This window comes from Camelus bactrianus, chromosome 4 (genome assembly GCF_048773025.1).
Source record: "Camelus bactrianus isolate YW-2024 breed Bactrian camel chromosome 4, ASM4877302v1, whole genome shotgun sequence".
NCBI classification, from domain to species: Eukaryota; Metazoa; Chordata; class Mammalia; order Artiodactyla; family Camelidae; genus Camelus; species Camelus bactrianus.
In genome coordinates this window covers 45,854,893-45,876,146 of record NC_133542.1, presented here as the reverse complement: position 1 = coordinate 45,876,146, position 21,254 = coordinate 45,854,893, and the positions used below count along the sequence as shown (strand labels likewise).

At 51.1% G+C, this 21,254-nt stretch overlaps 3 protein-coding genes across 7 annotated transcripts in view; 2 read left to right on the top strand and 1 right to left on the bottom strand.

Annotated features, from left to right (window-relative positions):
* The window catches only part of TMEM8B (transmembrane protein 8B), a 37,345-nt gene extending 30,172 nt beyond the window's left edge, over nt 1-7,173 (bottom strand). For 2 of the 4 annotated variants that reach the window (XM_074361823.1, XM_074361824.1), the window contains exons 1-3: nt 6,348-7,026; nt 1,887-2,076; nt 1,308-1,515 (exon numbers count right to left, since the gene is read on the bottom strand). In XM_074361823.1, the coding sequence (XP_074217924.1) occupies nt 1,308-1,515; nt 1,887-2,076; nt 6,348-6,885 (936 nt within the window). In that variant the 5' untranslated portion in view covers nt 6,886-7,026. Of the gene's footprint in view, nt 1-1,307; nt 1,516-1,886; nt 2,077-6,347 lie in introns of all 4 variants that reach the window. The other 2 variants (XM_074361825.1, XM_074361826.1) reach the window with 2 other exon arrangements.
* Nucleotides 7,148-18,315, top strand: FAM221B (family with sequence similarity 221 member B). The gene is made up of 6 exons (XM_045515187.2): nt 7,148-7,879; nt 9,496-10,462; nt 14,714-14,824; nt 14,988-15,185; nt 15,366-15,482; nt 15,634-18,315. Exons 2-6 carry the CDS (start codon nt 9,496-9,498, stop codon nt 15,813-15,815), a joined length of 1,575 nt encoding a protein of 524 aa, XP_045371143.1. The 5' UTR covers nt 7,148-7,879; the 3' UTR covers nt 15,816-18,315.
* Nucleotides 18,316-18,881: 566 nt separating this feature from the next.
* On the top strand, nt 18,882-21,081 carry HINT2 (histidine triad nucleotide binding protein 2). Of its 2 annotated transcripts, none has more exons than XM_074361821.1 (5): nt 18,882-19,023; nt 20,260-20,400; nt 20,497-20,601; nt 20,702-20,774; nt 20,896-21,081. In XM_074361821.1, the coding sequence occupies exons 1-5, from the start codon at nt 18,883-18,885 to the stop codon at nt 20,985-20,987; spliced, it is 552 nt and encodes a 183-aa protein (XP_074217922.1). In that variant the 5' UTR covers nt 18,882; the 3' UTR covers nt 20,988-21,081. The 2 variants fall into 2 exon arrangements, with proteins under 2 accessions (XP_074217922.1, XP_074217923.1); XM_074361822.1 differs by having other exon boundaries at nt 20,885-21,081.
* The last annotated feature ends 173 nt before the right edge of the window (nt 21,082-21,254 follow it).

The following is a 21,254-nucleotide window of genomic DNA, read 5'->3' as shown; positions in this document are numbered from 1 at the left end:
TCTGATGAGAGTCAAGAACCTAGAACCCAGAGCCATTTCCAGGTGAGCTCCCAACATGTTCTCACTAGAGAGTTCCCAGGCCTGGACAGGAAGTTCTCCTGCACATCACTCCCAGGAAAAGCAGGTCTACCACTAAGCCCTAGAGATGCTCCCTCAGCCTGAGTTCCCAACTCTGCCCACAGTAGTGCCTGTACACTTGTCCCTGTGTAAATCTCAGCTCATTCAAAAGCATTATAACACCTTGGAACGCTGGGCTATTGCAAGAGGAGAGGGGAGTCTGACACAGTCACAGGGCCTGAGCCCTCAAGGAACTCACCCTGAAGAGAGACATGCGGGTCAAAACTTCACCTGACTGGGAATTTCTGCCCCTCCCAATTCTCAATGGCCAAACTCCACCCATTTTCTAGTTCTTCAAGTCCTGTTCTTTAAATCCGGCTCAGCTCATGCTGGGTCCTTCGCCCTGACCACTGGCTCCACATACATGGCCATCCCACTCTGACATGGCCACCTCATCACACCCTCCCTCCCCACCAGAGGACAAGAGTAAGCAACCTTTAGATCTTCTCACTGTAACGGAGTGGTCTAGCCTGCCCAGTACATGGGAATGGCAGGAAAATTCTGCGGCATTTCCTTCCCTCCAAACTAGAATGGAGAAGTAGCCTGACCTTAACCCTGTAACACTCCAGACTTTAACAACCTCTGCTCTATGAAATCACTGCCAATATTTGGGGTAAAGAGAGGCAATAGCTGGTTGGACACCAGTTGCTCAAAATCTCCCTTTAACAGTAAAGGGTTTCCCTGCCCCCAGAGTTCCCTTATCATCTTCCATAAGGCACAGGGAACTGAAATTAGGATAGATGAGGAATGTATTCTCATGTATTCTCCCAGATGGACTAACGACTGGGCTGCAACCTACAAGAGTCTTCAGGGCTATCACCAAGATGTAGAGAAAGACTAGTCCTGGGTTTGTGCCGCAGCATCTGACTGGTCCCTGGCTGGCTTCTGATCACCTTGACTAACCCTGCGCCTTCCAATAGGAAGGGACACCACTTCCCAGGGCTGGGGCCTCTGTTTGACTCTGGACTTTCCCTTCAGCTTACCTGAACCCACTATGTCCTCTAAGGTTCCCAAACTGCCTCCTGCAGGTCACGGCCTCTGGCCTACCAGGTGACCTGCTGACCCCTAGCTATGCCTCACCCCAGCCACCCTCATGCTGTTGCCCACACTGACACAAGGCTGGTCTGCCAGGTAGCCCAGAGATGGAGAAGCAGCTCTGGCCCCTCTTGTCCTGGACAGCATCAACCCACCTTGACAGAGATGTGACCGTGGGCCTGGGGAAGGTGGGCAGCCAAGAACCAGTCTCCAGGTAAGGGGCTGCTGATGTTAAAGATGCCGGAGGTGCGGTTGGGCAGTGTCCAGCTGAGAGTCAGTGAGAAAACCCCAGGCACAGCTGTGTCCCCTGGGAAGTGTGTGTGCAAGGGATTGATGACAGGGGGTGCCCCGGACCGGAAATACCTGGAGGACCAGAATGAAGAGAAGAGGAAAGCAGGCAATGGGGTGGGGGGCAGGAAATGGGGGAGAGAAAAGAGAACTGTCACTCATCACCAGTAAAACAAGTGGATTCTCCAGACTGACGCATGCAACGAAGTGGGTCCAGGTCAGGAGTCAGAACATAAAAGGCAAGAGGTCAGCTCAGGCACTCATACAGTCATACAGCAGTCAGGAATCGTCGGGAGACAGAGGTCTTGGCCCTCACTCAGTCACACTTCAGTCTGGACAAGTGTCAGGGTCAGAAGGTCAGTTTAGATACTCATAAAGTCACATTCTAGTTTGGAAAGTGGCCTGGGGTTGGAAGTGGGGGTCAGGAGGTTAACTCAGACACTCACACAGTCACACTTTGGTCTGGGCAGTGGTCCCCAAAGGTTCCCCCCTGCTCTTTGAAGATGATGAGGTTCCAAACGGCCAGGAATGTGTCTTCAGGAACATGGAAGTGGAAGAGCTCGGTGCTGGCAAAGGAGCGGAAAGGACTCAGCTTGCGGGGTGAGCAGGTGGAGTAGTCAGTCAGGAAGAGGCCTCCTGGGGAGCAGGCAGAAGAGAGAGGAGCAAAGTAGGACAGGCCTTTGCCAGAAAGCCCCAGGCACACCAGTCCTCCCCACACACAGCACCGACTCAACAAATGCTCTCCTCTGAGCCAGGAACCAGGTCTCCTGCCGCCCCCATCATCTGCTTTAATCCTGACAATGACCTCGGGGAAAATGACCTCTTTTTACAGATAAGGAAACTGAGGCTCAAACCTAGACCAAACTGAGGATTCAAACCTTGATCTGTCTAAATCCAAAACCAGGACCCTTTTTTTAGGGTCCCCACAGCTGCTGCCTTCACTTAGGAGCCATTGTTCTCTTTTAATATGCCTAACAAAACAAAGGTGTGGATGGAGGGGTGGTGCGTGTGTGCGCGCTGGCATGGGCTCCTAGGCTACTGAGCATGCGGGAACTCCACCTGTGGGCTTGGGCGTCAGCATGGAACTGTGAAACTTCCTTGTTTATTTTCTCCCCCTCTCTGTTCCCCTGCGGTCAGGAGACGTAAAAACCCTCAGAAGCTTCACAAGAGCTCCCTGTATACTGGCTCAGGGCAGTGGTAGGGAGGGGCGACTGTGGTGAGGCTCCAAGGGGCCTGCTTGGGTGGCAGAGGCAAGGACAGGAGCTGGCAGACCACCACAAGAGCCCCCAGGAGAAGGGGAAAGGAGAGTCAGCAAGGTCTCTGGGATTCAGAAGGAGCAGCCGGGGGCGCTTCCCGGAGGGAGGCCCCGTGAGGCAGTCAATCGGTGAGCCACTGGAATCTCGGACCACCTGGGAATACTCATATTCAGAGCAGGCCAGGGTTGGCAGATTGGGAGGAAGTGGTCCTCTGTAGCTGAAAAGCCAAGATACCTGATCATGGTTGTTAGGAGCATAGCCCAGTGGCCAGGAAAGTCTGGTGAAAGCAGCTACCAGGCAAACACATAGGGACCAGGACTGCTGTGGCAGTGAAAAGAACACAGCAGCTTAGCTGGATAGAAGAGAGCCCCAAATGGCAGGCAAAGCTCTAGGGAATCTGACAGCTCTGGAGACTTAAGACCAGCCCCAGCAAAGCCCAGAAAGATGTCCCCAGAACATATGAGAAGGTTGGAAACTCAAGCCGCTTCAGAACAAGAGTAGGGGCATCAGGTAGGGGTGACCCTGAAGCCAAGTTTCCAGCCAAGTAGTAAATACCCACAGGCTTGCTTATTCTGACCATCTACCCCTCTGGAGATGAGAGATGTAACTCCAAAATTGAGGTATTTGAAATAACAGAGAAAGGACATCTGGAAAGGGAGGCTGCTGAGGAGGGAACATGGGAAAAGGTTGGCCCCACTGAACTACAGCAACCTCGAGTCACCCTGCAGAGCTGTCCTATGCAGGTAGAGATCACTGGCCCTAGATTGGCCTGTGCTCATCTTCAAAGGCCATGGGTACACCCAAGGACTAGCCTGCCCAATTTAGACCACACAATCTGTCTCAATGTCAGCAAGGAAGACCTGCCACCTTGCAAGCTGAGCACTGCCCAGGAACTGGAGAGGCTCACAGGGCAGTGGTGATGTACCCAAGAGGGATGACAGGAAACGAACCAACTGATGGGGAAAGTAGGTTTCCTAGGAGCCCTGGCTGGGAGGCAGAAAGCTGAGGGCTGAATAACCTGGACACTGCAGTCACAGGAAAGCAGAGTGCTAGTGCACCCCCTGCTGGAGTCAGGGAAGGGCTTCTCCTCCTCAAAGCTGGGACCAGGGATAGGTCACCAGATGGGCCACTGCTACTGCTGGGAAGAGGCCAGGCCCCCAGCGCAGATGCTCAGAGAGCTGGTGGTGAAAGCAGCTAATGACCTTTAGGAAACAATGGACAGACGTGCACAAAGAGCCCTGTGATGAAAAGAACAAGGCATGGACTGGAGAATTGGGTAACTAGTTACACCACCTCAAAGCAGCGAGGGGCTACAGAGGTCACAGGATAGGCTGGTGGGAAAAGTGAATAAAAAGCAGCTGGGCTTGCTGGAAGGAACACAGACGTTCTGAGGGCAGATGTTTGAGAAAGCGAACACAGCCCCATTCACTCCAAGCTTTGGTTCAGGGTTTCACTAGGGCCTCCAGAGCTGGGTCCCAGAGGAAGCACCTAACCAAGCTCAGATGAACCTGTCCTGAATGTGCCAGTACTTCCGGATGAGGCCAGGGTGATTCTCCATCACCACCTCTGTCTCTGTCTCTGTCTCTCTCACACACACACATACACATAGGCTGAAGCTGGTCCTGCTAGTCACAGCACACAATAGAACAAAAGGTCATTTCCTATAATGGCAAGGCATTCCTGGGTTATGCAACTGCAGTCAGACAAGTCTAAGGAAAAGACTGAGGATTTACTGAGGCTGACTGTGCTATCATGGTCCTGTGACACTGCCAGCCTCTCCTCAGGCAAAACCTATCACCACCACCAGGTCACAGAGCACCCCTGCAGGCCAGCAACTAGTAACAGCAGTCAGGGCAGCCCTGCCTGCTGTGAGGCCTAGTCAGTGCTCTTTTCCAACCTCATTACAATCCTCCCGAAGCACTTGAACCTGCTCCTGGACAGTTCTGTTTTAATCCACACCTCTCAACTTCCTACAACTCCATGGCTGTCAGTCACCCTGCTCTCCTAGTCAGCCCAGTGTTAGCTCAATGGGCTCATGAACAAAGAAGCTGCGGGGGCAGGGATGGAAGCTATTAATTGGGCTCAACAGAATGGACTCCCTCTCACCCCAATTGAAAAACTGACCTGGATGGGGGCAGATGGGTTATTTATGTATGTTGTGGGAGGCATCCAGTATTGCCTCCAACCAAGGAAGGGATCATCCACTTGGAAGGTGACGCTTTAGTAATCTGTCTACAGGAGGAGCAAGAAGAGCTGAAAAGGAGCATGCATAGGCCACAACGTGTAGCTCCCCTCACACAACAACACAGGCACTAAGGACACATGGGCTCACATGCACCCCACACAACACACACGTGCCTACGCTCACCAACCCACAAGCATATACACATACTGCACATGCCCAGCATTCCCACAGACCCCTCAGGTACACACACAGACACATAAGTGCCCAGATAACAGTGAGCACCCACATAGAGCTTGCACATCTCTGCAGGGGCAGCAAGCTTTAGCGTGCATCGATCTCCTCAAGCTTGGGCATTGAACCAGGGCCCCAGAGCTCACTGAAATGCAGCCCCCACCCCCAGTTTCTCTGCTAGTTGTTACTGCTGAAGACTTCTTGGGTACATCTTCATTCCATCTAGAGAGTCACCCACCAGAGATGGCTGGGGGTTGGGGCTATGAAGACTCTCTATTACAGACTGATCTTTATGGCACATCTCCTACAGCCAGGACCCCCTCCTCCTCCCACATTCCACCCATTAGGAAGTTGGGTATCCCCCTCTCCTATCAGAGTCACTTCCTCACTGGATGGTGGCCCTGGGCTGACAACTGGCAAATGAGGAGTTTGTGGATGAAGCCCCCTTGTGGGCAGACAGGGGAGAGGATAGGCTGTGCTTTGAGTCTTTCTGCACTTAGATCTGTTTTCCTATTGCAGTGGGGGGGAAAAAACCCACTAGTATGGAATAGGAATTAGGAAAACTTTTTCTAGCACCAGACCTGCCACTGACCAGCTGTATGACCTTGGGCAAACTGATCCCTTGCTGAGCCTCAGTTTCTCCATCTGTAAAATGGTCTCCAAGTTTCAACCCTGCTCTAAAAGCGTCAGGAATTATTCCTAGGCAAATCAAGCTTATTTGAAAGGAGACTTGTGACAAGAGTTAAACTCATTATAATGGCAACTAATCCACGTCCATCTGTTTGCTACACATTTATCTTCAAAAGAGCTTTCTCAACCTGTTTTAATGCATGCCCAGTACCTCAAAGGGTTAGTCCAGATCTTCCCACATGGACTAGAGGCTCTCTGCTGGGGGACTATGTCTCCCCCATCAAACTTCATGAGCAGGAGCAAAGCCCTCAAGACTTTCTTGGAAAAGCAAGGGTCAAAGTGGAGACAGGATGGACGCCAAGAAAGAAAACCTTGGAGTCTCTGTCTTTGGGACTATCAGCCACCTGCTGAGCCTCAAATCCACAGTTACCGCTCTTCTGACCCTCCCAATTCCTCTCAGTTATGTAAGACTTCTCTCCTCCCTACTCCTCTCTTCTTCGCCAATGATCTAGTTGCCCAGGTCCCACCTCTGCTGAATCCCTCCAGTCCACCCGTCCCTGCCAGAACCCCATCCCTGCCTCAGTCTTTCCTGTTTCTGCACTCACCAGCCCCTGGGCCAAGGACAGACAACAGCAACAGCAGCAATAAGGCTGGTGGCAGCTGGAGCCCAGACCTGAGTCGAGGCTGGGAGAGGGGCAGGGTATGAGAGAGAGGGGTGGGCAGTGGGAGAGACTTGGGTAAACACAGAGATGAGGGCAAAGGCTGGGATACAGAGTTGGGCTGGGCTGGACACTGGGGCTTGTACAAGGGCAGGGGATGTGATGGAAGGAGGGGCTGTGGTGGGGACTGGAGCAAAGGCAAGGGTTGGGCCCCAGGCTTAAGCAAATATTGTGAATGGGGTTGGGACAGGGGCTGGGCTGGGATTTGGGAAAAGAGGTGAAACAGGGGCAGGGGCTGGGATGGGTGCCAGGCCAGGGACTGGGATTGGGACTGGAAGGGGAACCTGAGTTGGGACCCGAATCTGGGCATTCGCTGGGACCCAGGCCGGAGCTGGACCTGATGTGGAAAGCGGGGCAAGGGCGGGGTCGGGGGCCAAGGCCTGGATGAGGATAGGACAAGGGGCCGGGACAAGGGCTGGGCCATGGCCCGGGGCGGGGGCGGGGCCGGACAGGCCAGCGCGGGGCGCTCGCAGAGCTGACCCGCGGCTCCGCTCCCACCCCCCGGGGGGTGTCTCCGGTGTTCTCGCGGGCCCGGGGCCGGGGTCGGGTCGGCTGGGGCCGGGCCGGGGACCTGGGTAGGAGTTCAGGCCTGGGCGACTCCGGGCTGCGCTGGACCGGCGATACCCAGGCCCCGCGGCGGCGGCGGCCTCGGCCTGACGTCATATGGTGCTCCGCCCCTCGATTAATTCTATTGGTCCTTGTTAGTAAAGCCCGCCCCCGGCCCTAGTCTATTGGTCTCTAACTTGGCCCTGGGGGCTCGAGGACAGACTGCCCCAGCCCCAGCTACCAGAGCCCTTGTGTCTCTCACCCCAACTGCGAAGCCCAGATGCCCCCATCAGATCCTCATAGCCCCCACTGACCACACAACAGACAACTCATAGGAGCCCTACAGAGAACCTCACAAACCCAGACACCCACAACGTCCCCACAGAGATCTGCAGACCCTACCCAGAGACTCTCACAGAGTCTCACAAAAATCCCACAAAACCCCCTTAAAAGAAGTGAACTCTCTAGGTTTGTCCCCTCCGGGTCCATTGCAGCCCCCTCAGGAGACCTTACTCACCGGGGCGGTGACCAGACTGCTGTTGCCAAGGAGACTGCTGGGCGTTCAGGTTGCCCTGGTGACGGATCCCTCCACTCCTGGCCCGGGTTCCAGAGGCTTTAGTCAAGCTCCTCATCATCCCTCCCCCTCACACCTTTCCTCAGATCTGGCCAGAGTTCCTTTGTGAATTTCTGCAGGTGTCCAAGTCCCCTCCCTAAGTCGTAGACTTGCAAGCAAGGCCTCTCACCAACAGCGCCTGCAGCCAGGGCTCATCCACGGTTAAGAGCCTTCTCACCCTCGGGACCAACACTGCCCCTTCCCGACTTCAGACAAGACCCTACGTAAGGACTTGTAACACCCAAGACAAAGCCCAGAGGTATGTAGTCTCTCAAATGCCTCCTCCTCCAAATCCTCCCATTCTGTCCTAATTCCTTCTGTCCCTTCCTACCTACCTCAGTCCAACCCCCTACCCCTCTCCACTTTTCATCCTTATCTTCCCCATTCCCCATGTCCCCCACGTTTCTCCACTCAGTCCTCTCCTCCCATCCTCCGGTTCTTCACCCTCAGGCCCCCTTTTCCTCTTGCTGAAGGTCTGGCCATTTTCCACCCCATCATCCTACCTTTCCCCCACTTGCTGTCCCCTTCTCCTATGGAAAGGCCCCGATGAGTTTAAGAAATTATTAATGTAATATCTCTGGAGCATGGGCCATATTAGAGAGCAGCAGAAGTTAAGTAAGGCTGGACTCCTTAGGCAATGTTGCAAAAGATGACAGGCCTTGAGTGTCAGGGCCAAGAAATTTGGACCCAATTCCTAGCCAGAGTCACTGAGTGTTTTTAAGCAAGGGAATGCCATTGTCGGGTTTGCATTTTAGAAAGGTCTTGCTTGGGTCGTTAAGGACGGCTGACCCCTCTTGGACATCCTCCCAAGATAAATTAGGCACAGTCCACTCCCCACAGAATCCTGGGCTTACCTCAGCATAACACCAGCTCATTTGTATTGTCATTTTGGTTAACCTGTCTCCTTCCCAGATTCTCTCTACTGAGTCCAGTGCCTGAATAAAAGTGATAAGATTAAGTTCTTTGTAAAAGAAGAAGTTACATAAATCAATGAAAGAATAGGTGAGTGGATTAATATGCTGGGGAAGGCAACAGAGGGGCAAAGTTATTACATAATCCAGGTAGAAAATGACAAGAACTTGAACAAAATTGGCGGGAAAGGAGAGGAGAGAATGGATTTGGGGGATATTTAGAAGATAGGAAATATAGTTATTGGTGCCTATTTGAAGATGAGGGCTGAGGGGAAAGGATAAATCTCAGAGTTCAGTTTTGATGCCCTATGGGACATCCATTTAGCAATGTCCAGCAGGCAATTGGTTATGACTAAGTACAGGGGTTTAAAGAGGTCTAAGCTGGAAATATGGATTTAGGAGTCATCATCATACACTTGGATATAGCTGAAAACCTGAACATGAATGATCTTACCTAGGGTTGGTGGGTGAGGGGGTGTCCCTGGGCAAAACTAGACTGTGAATAATTTAAAAAAAAAGATGTCTAGGTTCCATGAAAGACCAACTGGGGGAAAAAAATCATATTGGGCCCTGCCTAATGTATCCTCCTGCACTCTTGCGAGCAAACCCCAACTTTGGCTTGGTATTCCCAGCCTTTAGAAGTCCCTAGCCTGATCTGCATTGCCCTCAGGTATGCCCAGAACCCTGTCCTTGGACTAGCCAAGATACTATGTTCAGGCCCCCTCCTCTGCTACCATCTACTGATGGGATTCAGACTGCTTCAGCCTTCTAGTATGCCATATGGAGTCTAGGCACATAAGTTAACCTCCTGGCACTGTACCCTGACCCAGAGCTCACCTGGCTTCCCCCTTGTATCTCGGGTACACTGAAAACCTTATCCTAATTCCAGAGCCCCCTGTGAATCCTGACTTTGCAGACCCTCCAATCCCAACCTAATGAAACATGTACCCTGTTCTACCACTAGATGGAAGCAGACAAGGTCACAGAAGAGCCTCATACCACCATGGATGCAGAAGAGCACCTTTCTTCAAAGGACTCCTCCGCTGAGGACTCACGGGAGCCCCCTATCCCTGAAGAGCCTCCCATCTCTGAAACCCCTTTAGAGCCCTTTGACTCTGAATCTCATATGACGCCATCTATTTCCCAGGTCCCGTTAGAGACCCACACCTCTGAAACCCCTTTGGAGCCTTCCATCTCTGAGACTCCTTTAAAGACCGATAACTCTGAAACCCCTTTAAAGCCTTCCATCCCAGAAACCCCTTTAGGACACTCTACCTCTGAGGTCTCTCTGGAGACCCCTAACCCTGAGATCCTGTTGGGGACTCACATCTCTGACATCGCAGAGAAACACCTTACTTTTCATACCTCATCACTAAGCCAGGTCCCTGCATCTTTCTCTGATGATCCGAAGGAAGAGCCCTTTGAGTCTTCCTTGGACTCCATCCAGACCACTGACTCTGAGAGCCTTCAAAAGCACTCCCTTTCAGGCCCTCCAGCCTCACTCCACCTGGACACACCTGCAAAAGAGGGGGAAGAGGAAGAAGAGGGCGAGAAAGGGGTGGATGCCACAGACAGCACCACTCACACAGCTCAGCCTGAACAGAAGCCGGGCAAGAAGAAGGGGAAGAAGGGAATCAGCCGTAATTGCTCCAGCCCTTCCCCCTTTCTCAGCACTGTCTTTGACCTGCCCCAGCAGGAGGGGATTGGGTTACTCTTTGACTGGGCCCCTTCTCTCAATTTTCGAGCCTCCTCACCTCCCCTTAGTTACTCAGCCCCTCCCTCCCTAGGTTACACAGTCCGCCCAATGATCCCTGCTAAGCAGGCAAACCTGGCGAAAGTGGCTAAGGCACTGCACAGAGAGAAGTCTGGTGCTCGGGTGGATTATCTTTTCCAATGGGAGAAGGATGCAGCCCTGAATGCCATCCAGACAGGTGAGCCCAGGCAGCCTTTCAGAGGCCCGTGACAGGCCCATGGCCATCCTCCAATCCAACAGGATCTAGGAACCTGCTTGTTCAATGGACAGCTACTCCTTGTGGGAATGGCAATGCTACCTGCCTAGACTAGGTCTGGGAGTAGGTGGGGTGGTTGGTGGAGCAGGCAGTTAGGCCAGGGTAGATGAGGGGAGATGCAGACAAAAAGTAGGGATATTCATAAAAAGCCCAGGCAAGAACAGGTGGCTAGTTCAGTTAAAAACAGAAGGACCACAACAGGCCAGCCCCAGATCTAGGACTCAGATAGCCTGCACTGAGCAGACCCTAAGGCTGAGTTGGCCGAGGACCCTGGACAGTTTCCCGGAGGCTTGTTGCTCTGACATGGCAAAAGGCCTTAGTCCCCTTGGTGGAACTCCATTAAAAGGCTGTCACCCTTGCATGCTAGACCCATGATCACCTGGGAACCCAAAGCTTTGAGTTTCCTCACCAAAGAGGAGAGCCATGTCTTCTCACCCTATTGATTCCAAGTCTCAGCCCAGAATGAATACCTGTCCTGTTAATGGCATGCTGGGCTTACCTGCATCTGTGTAAAGGGTATGCAGAAAAATCGTGTGAACACATGCCATCCTGTGTGTGAGCACATGCACCTGTGTCACTGAACTTTGTATCTATAGGAATTCCCTTCAGTAAGAGGGCCACCCTGACCTGTTATAAGGATTCTGGGGCTTCTAGACTGAACACAATAGATATCACTGTATTTGTTTTCATCTCTCATACTTCCTTTTCCCTTATGTCAAACCTAGATGAGCCTAAGATATAAAGATAACTGGGTAATTCTATGTCCTTATCTCTCCTTCATGTAATTTACTTGCCTTATTCCCATACCGGGCCAAGAAAGTCAGAGTGATCTCATTTGTTTCTCAGCCTCGTTCAGGCATTGAAATGGCTTTGCTTATTGAACATCCTCTGTCATGCTTACTTATTCTTCTTGCAAATGCAGGGTCTGTTCAGTCTCCTCCTTCTCAGAACCTCCGATCTACTCCCTACTCTTCAAAGCCACTGCATTTCCTCTTCAGACTGAACTTCTTCATTTTCCTGTTTAAACTGGCAGTTTTATACAGAAATTTAAGTGTCATTCAATCCTAAACAAAGATATTTGGGGCTGCCTTCGAATATTGGGGAACTTGAGTCCCTAGAGACACCAAGGGACTCCATCACAGTATATGTGATGTATAGAGAAATATCAAGTGTAAGCTTTTCTTTTATTCATTCAGTATTTATTGAGCTCCAACTACATGCCAGGCATTGGGCTAGCTGTGGAAGTGGTGATGCTGGTGGGATTTCAAAGACAAAAATCCCTGAAACAATTTGTACTCTAATAAGAGATACCGATAAGTAAATGAATAATTATAACTCATTTTCATAATTGCTATGATTGAGGTCAGCCCAGAGTCCTGCATGAGCAGAGAAAAGGGGCACCTAGTCTTGGGGACTTGGGGGAGGGATGATTTCTCGGCCAAAATCTGTGAGATGAGTAAGAAGAGGTGGCCAGGTACAAAGTGGTGTAAGGTGACACAACAGGGCAAGGCACCAGTAGGAAACTGTGAGCAATGCAGTACACCGCTGCGGAGAGCAATGGCCAGAGGAGCCTAGCTAGGCACCAGAAAGGCAGAACTGCACAGGCATTTCTGTGCCAAACTCAAAAGTTGGGATTATATCCTGAGGGCAACTGAGATTCACTAAAAAAATAAAAAATTTAAATAGGATAATAACATGAACAAATTTGTATTTTTGAAAGATCTTCTGGCAGTAGGATAGCCTGGAGAGAGACAAGACTGGGGACAGGAAGACTACAGTGTGGGGCACTGGTAATAAACCAGGTGAGAAGTGGATGGGCAGAGGTAAAGAGAAGTAGACTGATTCAAGAAATGCTAAGAAGGTAAAATTGATCATTGAATCATTGGATGTGTAGGATAAGACAGAGGGACATGCCTGGAATGTCACCGAGGTTTTTGGCTTTAGTTACTGATTGGATGATGGTGCTATTAACTGAATGCCTAAAACAGTGTAGGTGTTTAATATGTGTTGGGTGAACGGAGGACAAAGGATGAGGGCCAAGTCTGGAAGGAATCATTGGTTATAACACATTTGCAGAGCTTGTGGAAAAGGCTGGTAGAATAGTAGAAAGCTGGCTATTTGGGTCTAAAGCTTAGGAGAGAGGTCTAGGCTGAAGACATCTTTCACATAAAGACAGCTGTATGTTGTGTGATGTTCTAAGCATAAAGAGATATTATCATGCAAATGAGACTGTGACTGTGGGATTGACTGTGTTGTGCAGAGTCAAAATAGTGTCCCAGATAATGTCTCCTCCCCCTGCCAATCTTTGTCTAATTATAACAGGAAGAAGGTTTGGAATCACGGCAGAGTAGAAGGCTTTCTGCCGGAATACACAGCCAAGTGGTCAGTTGTCCCACTTTAAGGGCACAGACACCTGTAACAGAGTCTGAGGTGTAGTTGCCATTCTGATTCAAACTCTAGTCTTGTTCATCTGAAACTGGGCAATGACTCCCACATTGGTGCTTGAACTTGACTCTCCCAGGCCCTCAGGCCAGGCCTTGATCAATGGGCACTAACCCTTGTTCACCTCTGCACCTCATCTGTTCATCCACTGCTTCCTGCTATTCCAGACAGAGTTCAGAATTCCTCTAGTGGAATCCTGGCCCCCTCGCACCTCCATTGTGACTTTGTCCACACTCTGCCCTTTCAACCAAGCTTCCCTGATGTAAAGGGGCATTGACACTATGGGCTGTCAGTGTCAAGACAGAAGCATCAAAGGCAAAAGCCACATCTGGTCAGGCTTCAGATCCCCAGAGACCATGGGTAAGACAAGAAAACCTAGTCTGACAATTAGGCACAGAATTGTATACTGTGGCCCTGGCCAGAGTCAAAGACCGCAGGACACTAACTCTTTCTCATTCTCCTTATGGAACTTCAGGCTTTGTCAGGAGTACTGGGTGTCTCTTCCTCCTGAAGGAATCTGCTCATTTATTTAGCCAAGCAATTCATGTTCTCTAAGCACCTATTTTGTGCCAGACCCTATGTTAGGACTAAAGACATAGATGAAAAGACAGGCCTTCCTTGGAGAAACTCACAGGCTAATGGGAATACAAGTGAACAGTCCATTGTAATGCACTGAACTGGCATAGGAGTAGCACAAGGAGCCATGGAAGGCAAGAGGAGGGGCCCCCAGACAGACAGGGGAAGTCAAGGACAACTTTTTGTGGAGGTGCCTTCATTGCCTTTAAATGGGAATAAGAGTCCCACAGCTAAAGGTCCCACTCCTTGGGGATGCAGACAAGATTCTTGGCTAGAAGTACCCTCAGCTCTTGTGGAGGATAAGGAAATCTGAGTGGGAAGTGCCTCCCACATTTACACCGCACCACCCTTGCCTTGTGGTGAGACTGACCGTCAAGCCAAACAGTTTCAGACCTCACTGCTGAAACCATGCTTTCGGGGGTTGTGGTCTCTTGCTGGTGCCTGCTCTCAGGGATGCATCTTAGGCTCACCTGCCTTTCCATGCCTCCTTTCTTAGTCTCACATGCTTATATAATTTTTGCTCTCCGCCAATCATGACTTCTGGCCTCCCCCTTGCTCCTACCCTTGGAGAGCCATAGGCAGCCCTTCTCAAGTTCATAGAAGGCATTAGTTCAGTAACACCAGGAACACAGAAGCAAAGTATGAAGGTGACAACCTGGAGAAGTGAGAGAAGCCCTCCTCCTGCCTCCTGGCATCAGGGCTGCCCAACCACCTCCCCCACTTCAAGGCCCTTGCATACCATGCTCCTGAGGAGCCAGTCCCCACCATCTACTCTGCACCTGACCAGTCCTCTTCCCTTTCCCTCACCTTAAACACTTCAAGGAAACAAAGCTAAGTTTGACTCTAATGTTGGGAGGAGAGATTGAGAATTCCCACAGTCACAGAGAATTCAGCGAGATACATGTTCATCGTCAAATAAAACTTCACTGATAATCTTCTTGCTCAGAACTGGACTGTCTTCAGTCACTTCTGACAGGCAGACACAGATGGAGTGGATTCCAGGGTGAGAAGGGATCTGAAGACACTTGTTGGGCATTGAGAAAACCTTGAGGAAAAAAGTCTAATGGGGTAGGGATGAAGACTGGTGGTTGAGATAGATAACACACGGGGGGAGCTTGGGTAATTTTTCCTTCTTACTCAGTCCTCCACACCCAGGTCTCTACATTGGCTGGCGCTGCCCCCATTATCTATGGGACTGTTTCCAGATTGGGGATGAGTCCAAGTGCTTTTGTGGACACTTGTTGAGAGAGCATCATATTATCTCAGGTAGGGGAGAAGCGACCATCCCTTGTCCGTGTGGAGCGAGAACCGCCCTTTGTTGTGTGTTGGGAGGTCTGAGAGCAAATGTGTGTGTATGTTTGTTTGGGGGAAGACAGGCCAAGCCCTAGCGGGTCCTGGTCTAATCCTACCACTGCCCCCTTCTCCACAGACATATCTGTGCCCTGCAACGTGGGCCAGTGCCGCTGCCTCATGTTCTGCTTTATCCCATCACGCCCAGAGGAGGTGGGTGAGTTCTGGCTCAAGAGACGGACCACCTTTGACCCCAGGGCTTGGAGGGCCCAATGTCGCTGCAAACACAGCCATGAAGACCACAAAGCTGCTGGGTCACATTCCTGCAGGGTCAAAGGTACCTTCTAGGGCAAGGGGAGTGTAGGGGTAGGGATAGGTGCAAACAGTTTGGGGATGAGGATGGGGAGCTGGAAGGAGAGACTTGGGCTTATGGTTGGTGAGGAAGAGATGAGAATGCAGTCAGCCCTGGGGGAAGCCCCAAGTCCCTGTACTTTTCTTAGCTGCTCCCTTGCCCTAGGCTGTTCCTGCAGATGCTTTGAGTCTAATTTTCTCTGTGCTGCCTGTGACCGGCGCTGGGAGGAACATGAGACTTTCTTTGAAACTGAGGAGACCCGGCGAGGAGGGAGGCCTCACGGTGAGGGGGCAACCTTGGACAGGGGCCCATTCCAGGGTCTGTAATCAGAAGGCCAGGCAGGAAGGCACTCCTCCCCTCAGCCATCCCATCCAGGACTGCTTCACCCACTCCCTCCCTGAATCCCATACCTGCACTGGTTTCCACTCCCCAGGAGCAGACTATATGCCTTTTGCAGAGATGCCTACTGTCCAAGAAGCCATCGTCAACAACTCTGACTTCGAGATCCTCCAGAAGGAGGGGCCCTCTTGCCCTCCCAGCCCCCACCCTAGTCCCCCTGGGCTCCCTAGCCCACGCAGCCTCCAGCCTGGTCCTATGTCTAACCTGCGTCCCTGACCCGTTCACCTCTGCTCTTCCCTCCTCCAGGGACAGACACTGTCAACACCTGGCACAGGCCTCTGTGAGCCTGGCCCAGTTCAGCAATAAAGGGGAAGCCACTGGAATCTGACTGGCTCTGTATGAGATAGATAGAGCCCGCCCAGGGACAGACACCTTAGGACCTTAGAGTCAGCACCTACTGGGGGAAAGAGAGAGGACCACGCAGGAGAGAGGTTGGATCCAGCCATCTGCCTCCACCATACCCACATTCAAGCTGCTAGCTCTGGCTTCAGAAGGAGAGAGTGGCTTCAAGGAAGCCAAAGAAGGAAAGGATTTCAAGAAGGATAGAGTGAGCAGTGATGTTAGATGCAGGTGGGGGCTCCAATAAGATAAAGACTGAAAAGTGTCCATTGGATTTTGTAATTAGGTCTTTGGTGACCTCAGAGAGTGCAGTTTCAGTGGTGCAGTGGAGGCAGGAAGCAAATAGCAGTGAGTGTGAAGGAGTTTCTTTAAGAAGCTTAGATGGAAAGAGCAGGGAAGAAGTCAAACAATACCCACAGGGGGATGTGAAGTCAAGGAAGCATTTTTTAGGAAGGGAAAAGGGAGGGGCCAGTAAAGACCTTGAAGGATGCACGAGAGAAAGAGAGATGCCTGGTGGAACCAGATCTCAAAGATGGAGGGGATGAGGTCAAGGCAGAGGTGAAGGGATTTACTCTGGATGGAGAAACACCACTTCCTAAGACGAAGAAGAAGGAAGAAAGAAAGGATGGGGCCTTCCCTGAGCTGCAGGGAGTAGGATTTTGTGGAAGTTCTCCTGTGAAATAGGAGACAAGGTCAGTTCATGGTGGGGGAGGAGAGGAATAAGAGTCGGGAGTAGGAGACAGGAAGAGAAAGGTGAAGTTTGGGAGGGCTAATGAGGGGAACTGGAGAAAAACCTCACCAGTGGGTAACTGAGGATTCAGATATAGTTGGAAGCAGGAACCTAATTAGGGAAGCAAACTAGATTAATGGGTGGTGATGGGAAGGGTGTCAGGGAGGATGATCAGCAAAATACAGCAAAAGAAGGCTTGAGGATGTGGAAGGCACTGACCATACAGATAGGGAATGAAAGTGAAGCCCGGAAACAATTGACAGATTGAAAAAAGGAACAGAAGTCTCTAATGAGATCCAGTAGCAACTGTAGTGGCAGGGATCGAAGTATAGGAGACAGTGGCCAGAACCTGCAAAGCGCTGCTTTCCAATGAGAGCAGCTGCAAGTGATCACAAGGGCCTGGAGGAGAGAAGACAGTGGGCCAGGAGCCAGCATCAGTGAATGCAGGGGAGTGACTAAGAAGCCCATAGATGATTCTTATGGGGAATAGGAGATTCTGACACTAGTGGCCTCTGTGATCTTGGGCAAGTCACTCCGTTTCTGGATCTGTAAAATAGTATAACCTCTGTGCTACCTGCTTCTAAGAGAACCCAAAGAAATAACCAGTTTCAAAGGATTTTGTACTCACCTACCTGTCCTGGCTGGTTTCATTCCTGTCTTATCTGGAACCTCTTATCTCTTGCCCTTCTCCAGAGCAGCTCTAAGGGATGCTACTGTCCCAGAGGCACCACAGAGAACTGCAGCTTCCAGGGCACAGAGGCCATCTAACCTTCCAAGGAAAGGAATGCAATTTTGCTAGAACTCCTGGGGGAAATCACAGGGTCAAATGTCTGCCCTTTGGAGGAGAAAAGACTCTCTAACAATAATATGGCTATTCAAAAGAGATCATTACTATCTATAGAAGAAGAGTTTCTCATTACTGGTTATATACAATTAGCACCATGATGACCATTCACTAAAACCAATTCAACTAATAATCAACAACAAAGGAGTGGTTACTATGATAAATTCAGTCAAGGAAGCATTATGCAGCTATTTCAAAGCGTATTTACACAGACTATGTAATAATATGGGAAACTGATTGTAGATGAGAGAATAAAAATATGCAATACATTGCCTTATATTTTATGAAAAAGGAGATGAAAACACCAAATGTTATTCATTCTACAAGTAATTATTGAGCACCTATATACACGTCAGGCCATGTGCTAAAAAAAAAAAAAAGTACAGTGGTGACTTCTGTCCTGTGTTAAACTCAGACTAAAACTTACCTGGTGTGAGCATATTAGCATTTTGTGACCCCATATTTCTGATGTCAAAATATATATTCCAGCAGAACGAAATATACTTCTGACGTAGTCATAACGCATTTCCCTTGTCCTTCAAACCCGCCCTACTTACAGAAAATGCCAGGCACAGAGCTAACATATCACATATTATTTCTGATTGGGGAAGAACATTGAATACGTACTCTTCTGCTTATTAGACAAGTAAGTTAATAGCTTTGAAACGATCAAGGGTCTGAAACTGTCCTTGTAGGGTAAACGCTGGGTATCCATCCCACCAGTTAAAAAATGACCCCGTCCCAATTCACCTTCAGCCCCACCCGCTTGGCGTCCTCCACCCGCCTCTTTCTTCAGGGACTCCTGCCGCCTGGGGACTCTGAGGGCAACAGTGCCTCTTGGAGCCAATAAACGCCGTATCCCGAACCCCGCCCTCCTCCTGGCCAATGGGGTGAAAGGGTCTACAATCTCGGAGCCTCCGTGCGGCAGGTGAAGGAGTGCCTCCCCCTTCCTCGCAGCCCACCAGTAGGGGCAGCCCAGAATAGGAGGAACCAATACGATAAAAGCCCTGCCACCCACGAGCCGCAACCTAAGCCTGGCGGACGTTGTGTTGAGAGCCAATAAGACGGAAATCCCACCTCCAGGTCTCTCAGTCCTTCCAATGGAGTGAGAAACTATCTCTTAGCGAAACTAGGGAGGGGATCCAATGGAAAAGGAACTTTCACGCTGACTAGAGGACGAAGCCAATGGAATGGAAAATGCGCCCTTTAGTTGATATAAGAAGCCAATGAGATTAAAAGATCCCGCCTCTACCGAGGCGGTGGAGCCAGTGGAGTAGGTTTGGCCGGCTCTGGGCTGAGCGCGGCGTGCCGGGCCCAGGAGCGCGACCCAATGGGGTGGCAGGGTTCGCTCCTGGCCGCGGGCGGAGCCAATGCTCCGCGAGGAGCCGGCGCGCTGGCTCAGGTGGGTGGGTCCTGCGGCCGAGGGGAAGATGGCGGCAGCGGTGGTGCTGGCTGCCGGGCTCTGCGTAGTGCGCCGGGTAGTGGCGGTCGCGGGGCCGCGGGGGGCTCAGGTGAGAGGTGGCCATGGGGCAAGGAGGGGGTGCCGCGGGCTCTGACGCCCTCCAGGGCCTGGGACCGCGCTCCTTGGCTCCCCGCGGCGCGCAGAGCCCTGCTGCCTCGCGGGGCCGGAGCCTGAGCGCCTGTCCGGGAACATTGCCTCTCCCGAGACGCAGGCTCCAGGGCTGTACGGTGAAGTCGGACTGGTGGTCGCGGCAGCCTCTCCAAAAGCCTCGGCATGGGAGAAGTGATGACGGACGCCCTGAACAGGCCCGGGCACCGAGGTTGGGACAGTGTCAGTGCAGCGGTTGCTGCCTTCTCCTAAGCTGGCCTGAAGCCTAGCCAGCTGAACCCCTGCTCTGGGCAGCTCCTCAGTGCCCCCTGCAGGACGTGAGCTTTTTCTCCTGGGAGCCAGTCTTCTGGTTCTGCCCCGTCAGGCCCCTGACCTACTGAGAACTACTGTTAAGCTTTATTCTTCCTCCTTGCCAGACCGACTCAAAAGGTCAGATTCATCCCGTCCCTTTCTCCCACAATCTGACTTGAGCCTTCTCTCAGCCCCTGGGAAACTGGGGCTTCTCTACCTTCAGTCCCCTTGGGGCTGGGGTTAGTTGTGTTCACTAAACTGAACTCCTTCCACTGACTGATTGAGGGGACTGTAGTCAAAATTCACAGTAAGAGTTCAGATGTGACACCCAGACGCCCTTGTGTCAAAGAGGGCAATTGTATCGAAACCTGAATAAAACAGGTAACATGGCTTAAAGATCAAAAAACAAGTAATGGAAATAAGTGGAAACTTCTTAACAAGGTAAGAGTAAATGGAAAGAGCTCCAAGTAGTCTTCAGAGATGATGCAAACCACCCCCTTTATATTTGAAGCCAAAGGAAGGGATTTATTTAGGTAATTCAGTAGTAAAATAGGAACTGGGACCTAAGCCTCCAGGTTCTCCTTCTGGATCCTTTCCCTGAACAGTGCTAGATTTCCTGGACAATTTAGGGTTAGGAATCAATTGTATTGGTGAATTCTGCGTTGTAATACTGCATGTTATCTAACCAGGCCCAGCACTATCTGGCCCTACTCTCTGCTGCTGATGCTCTGAAATTGAGAAACTTTTCCTTTGAATGGGAATGCTAATAGGTTATTAGAAGGGCGAAGTTAATGGCTATCAGAGCCCAGCCTCTGCCAGCCCCGACTAAGTACATGAGAGAGATATTGCCAACTCCCTCCCTTGAGTCTGTCTGACCCACCTTCAGGTCCGAGGAGCTGCAGGTGTGACTGATGGGAATGAAGTAGCAAAGGCCCAGCAGGCTGCTCCTGGGGGAGCAGCCCCAACCATCTTCTCCCAGATCCTGGATCGAAGCCTCCCAGCGGACATTCTATATGAGGATCAGCAGGTGGGGTGCCCTTGGGACCCCTCCCCTTAGGAATTTCATAAATACTATCTGCCCTGTTGAAGTAACATGGTGGCCTCGGCCTGTCATTGCTCCCAGTGCCTGGTATTCCGTGATGTGGCCCCTCAGGCTCCTGTGCACTTTCTGGTCATTCCTAAGAAGCCCATTCCTCGGATTAGCCAGGCTGAAGAAGAAGACCAACAGGTGGGAAGAACAGGACCAGGGTTTGGCTAGGGGAGGCCTATACTCAGAAGTTTTGCTCCCTGTAAATGAAGCCACCTGTCTCCCGTCCCTTTCCCTGTAGCTTCTAGGACACCTTCTCCTTGTGGCCAAGAAGACAGCAAAGGCTGAGGGGCTGGGAGATGGATACCGACTTGGTGAGTGACTTTTGGCCCTTGAGCCCCTCACCTGTGAATTCTCATTCCTACCCCTCAATATAATCTTCATTTTTTGACCTTTCCCATGATCCTGACCTCCTAACCCCAAGCTTCATTTCAGTGATCAACGATGGGAAGCTGGGTGCACAGTCTGTGTATCACCTGCACATTCATGTACTTGGGGGCCGACAGCTCCACTGGCCTCCAGGTTGAACCTACCAAATGATCAAGGACCCTTGACCTGGATGCTTGGATTGGGTGGGGAGAAAAAGGTCCCTGTGATGCTAATAAACTTGCTCTCCTTCAATTCTGGATCCCTGTCTTAAATATATATTTATACCACAAATAGGAAAGAAAATTTGTTGAAGACTATGATCCTCCTTGACTATGATCTGAGACACTAAGGAGGCCCATCTTATAGTAAAAGTAGCATTTGCCTATTTATCTGTGAGCTCATGACTAGTGGTCCACCTGGGTCAG

Coding starts and splice junctions, on each gene's coding strand:
- HINT2 (XM_074361821.1), top strand. CDS start 18,883: ATGCTCCGCGAGGAGCCGGCGCGCTGGCTCAGGTGGGTGGGTCCTGCG. Junction 19,024..20,259: donor CGGGGCCGCGGGGGGCTCAG/GTGAGAGGTGGC, acceptor ACCCACCTTCAG/GTCCGAGGAGCTGCAGGTGT. Junction 20,602..20,701: donor CTGAAGAAGAAGACCAACAG/GTGGGAAGAACA, acceptor CTTTCCCTGTAG/CTTCTAGGACACCTTCTCCT.
- FAM221B (XM_045515187.2), top strand. CDS start 9,496: ATGGAAGCAGACAAGGTCACAGAAGAGCCTCATACCACCATGGATGCA. Junction 10,463..14,713: donor CCTGAATGCCATCCAGACAG/GTGAGCCCAGGC, acceptor CTCCACACCCAG/GTCTCTACATTGGCTGGCGC. Junction 15,483..15,633: donor GCGAGGAGGGAGGCCTCACG/GTGAGGGGGCAA, acceptor TCCACTCCCCAG/GAGCAGACTATATGCCTTTT.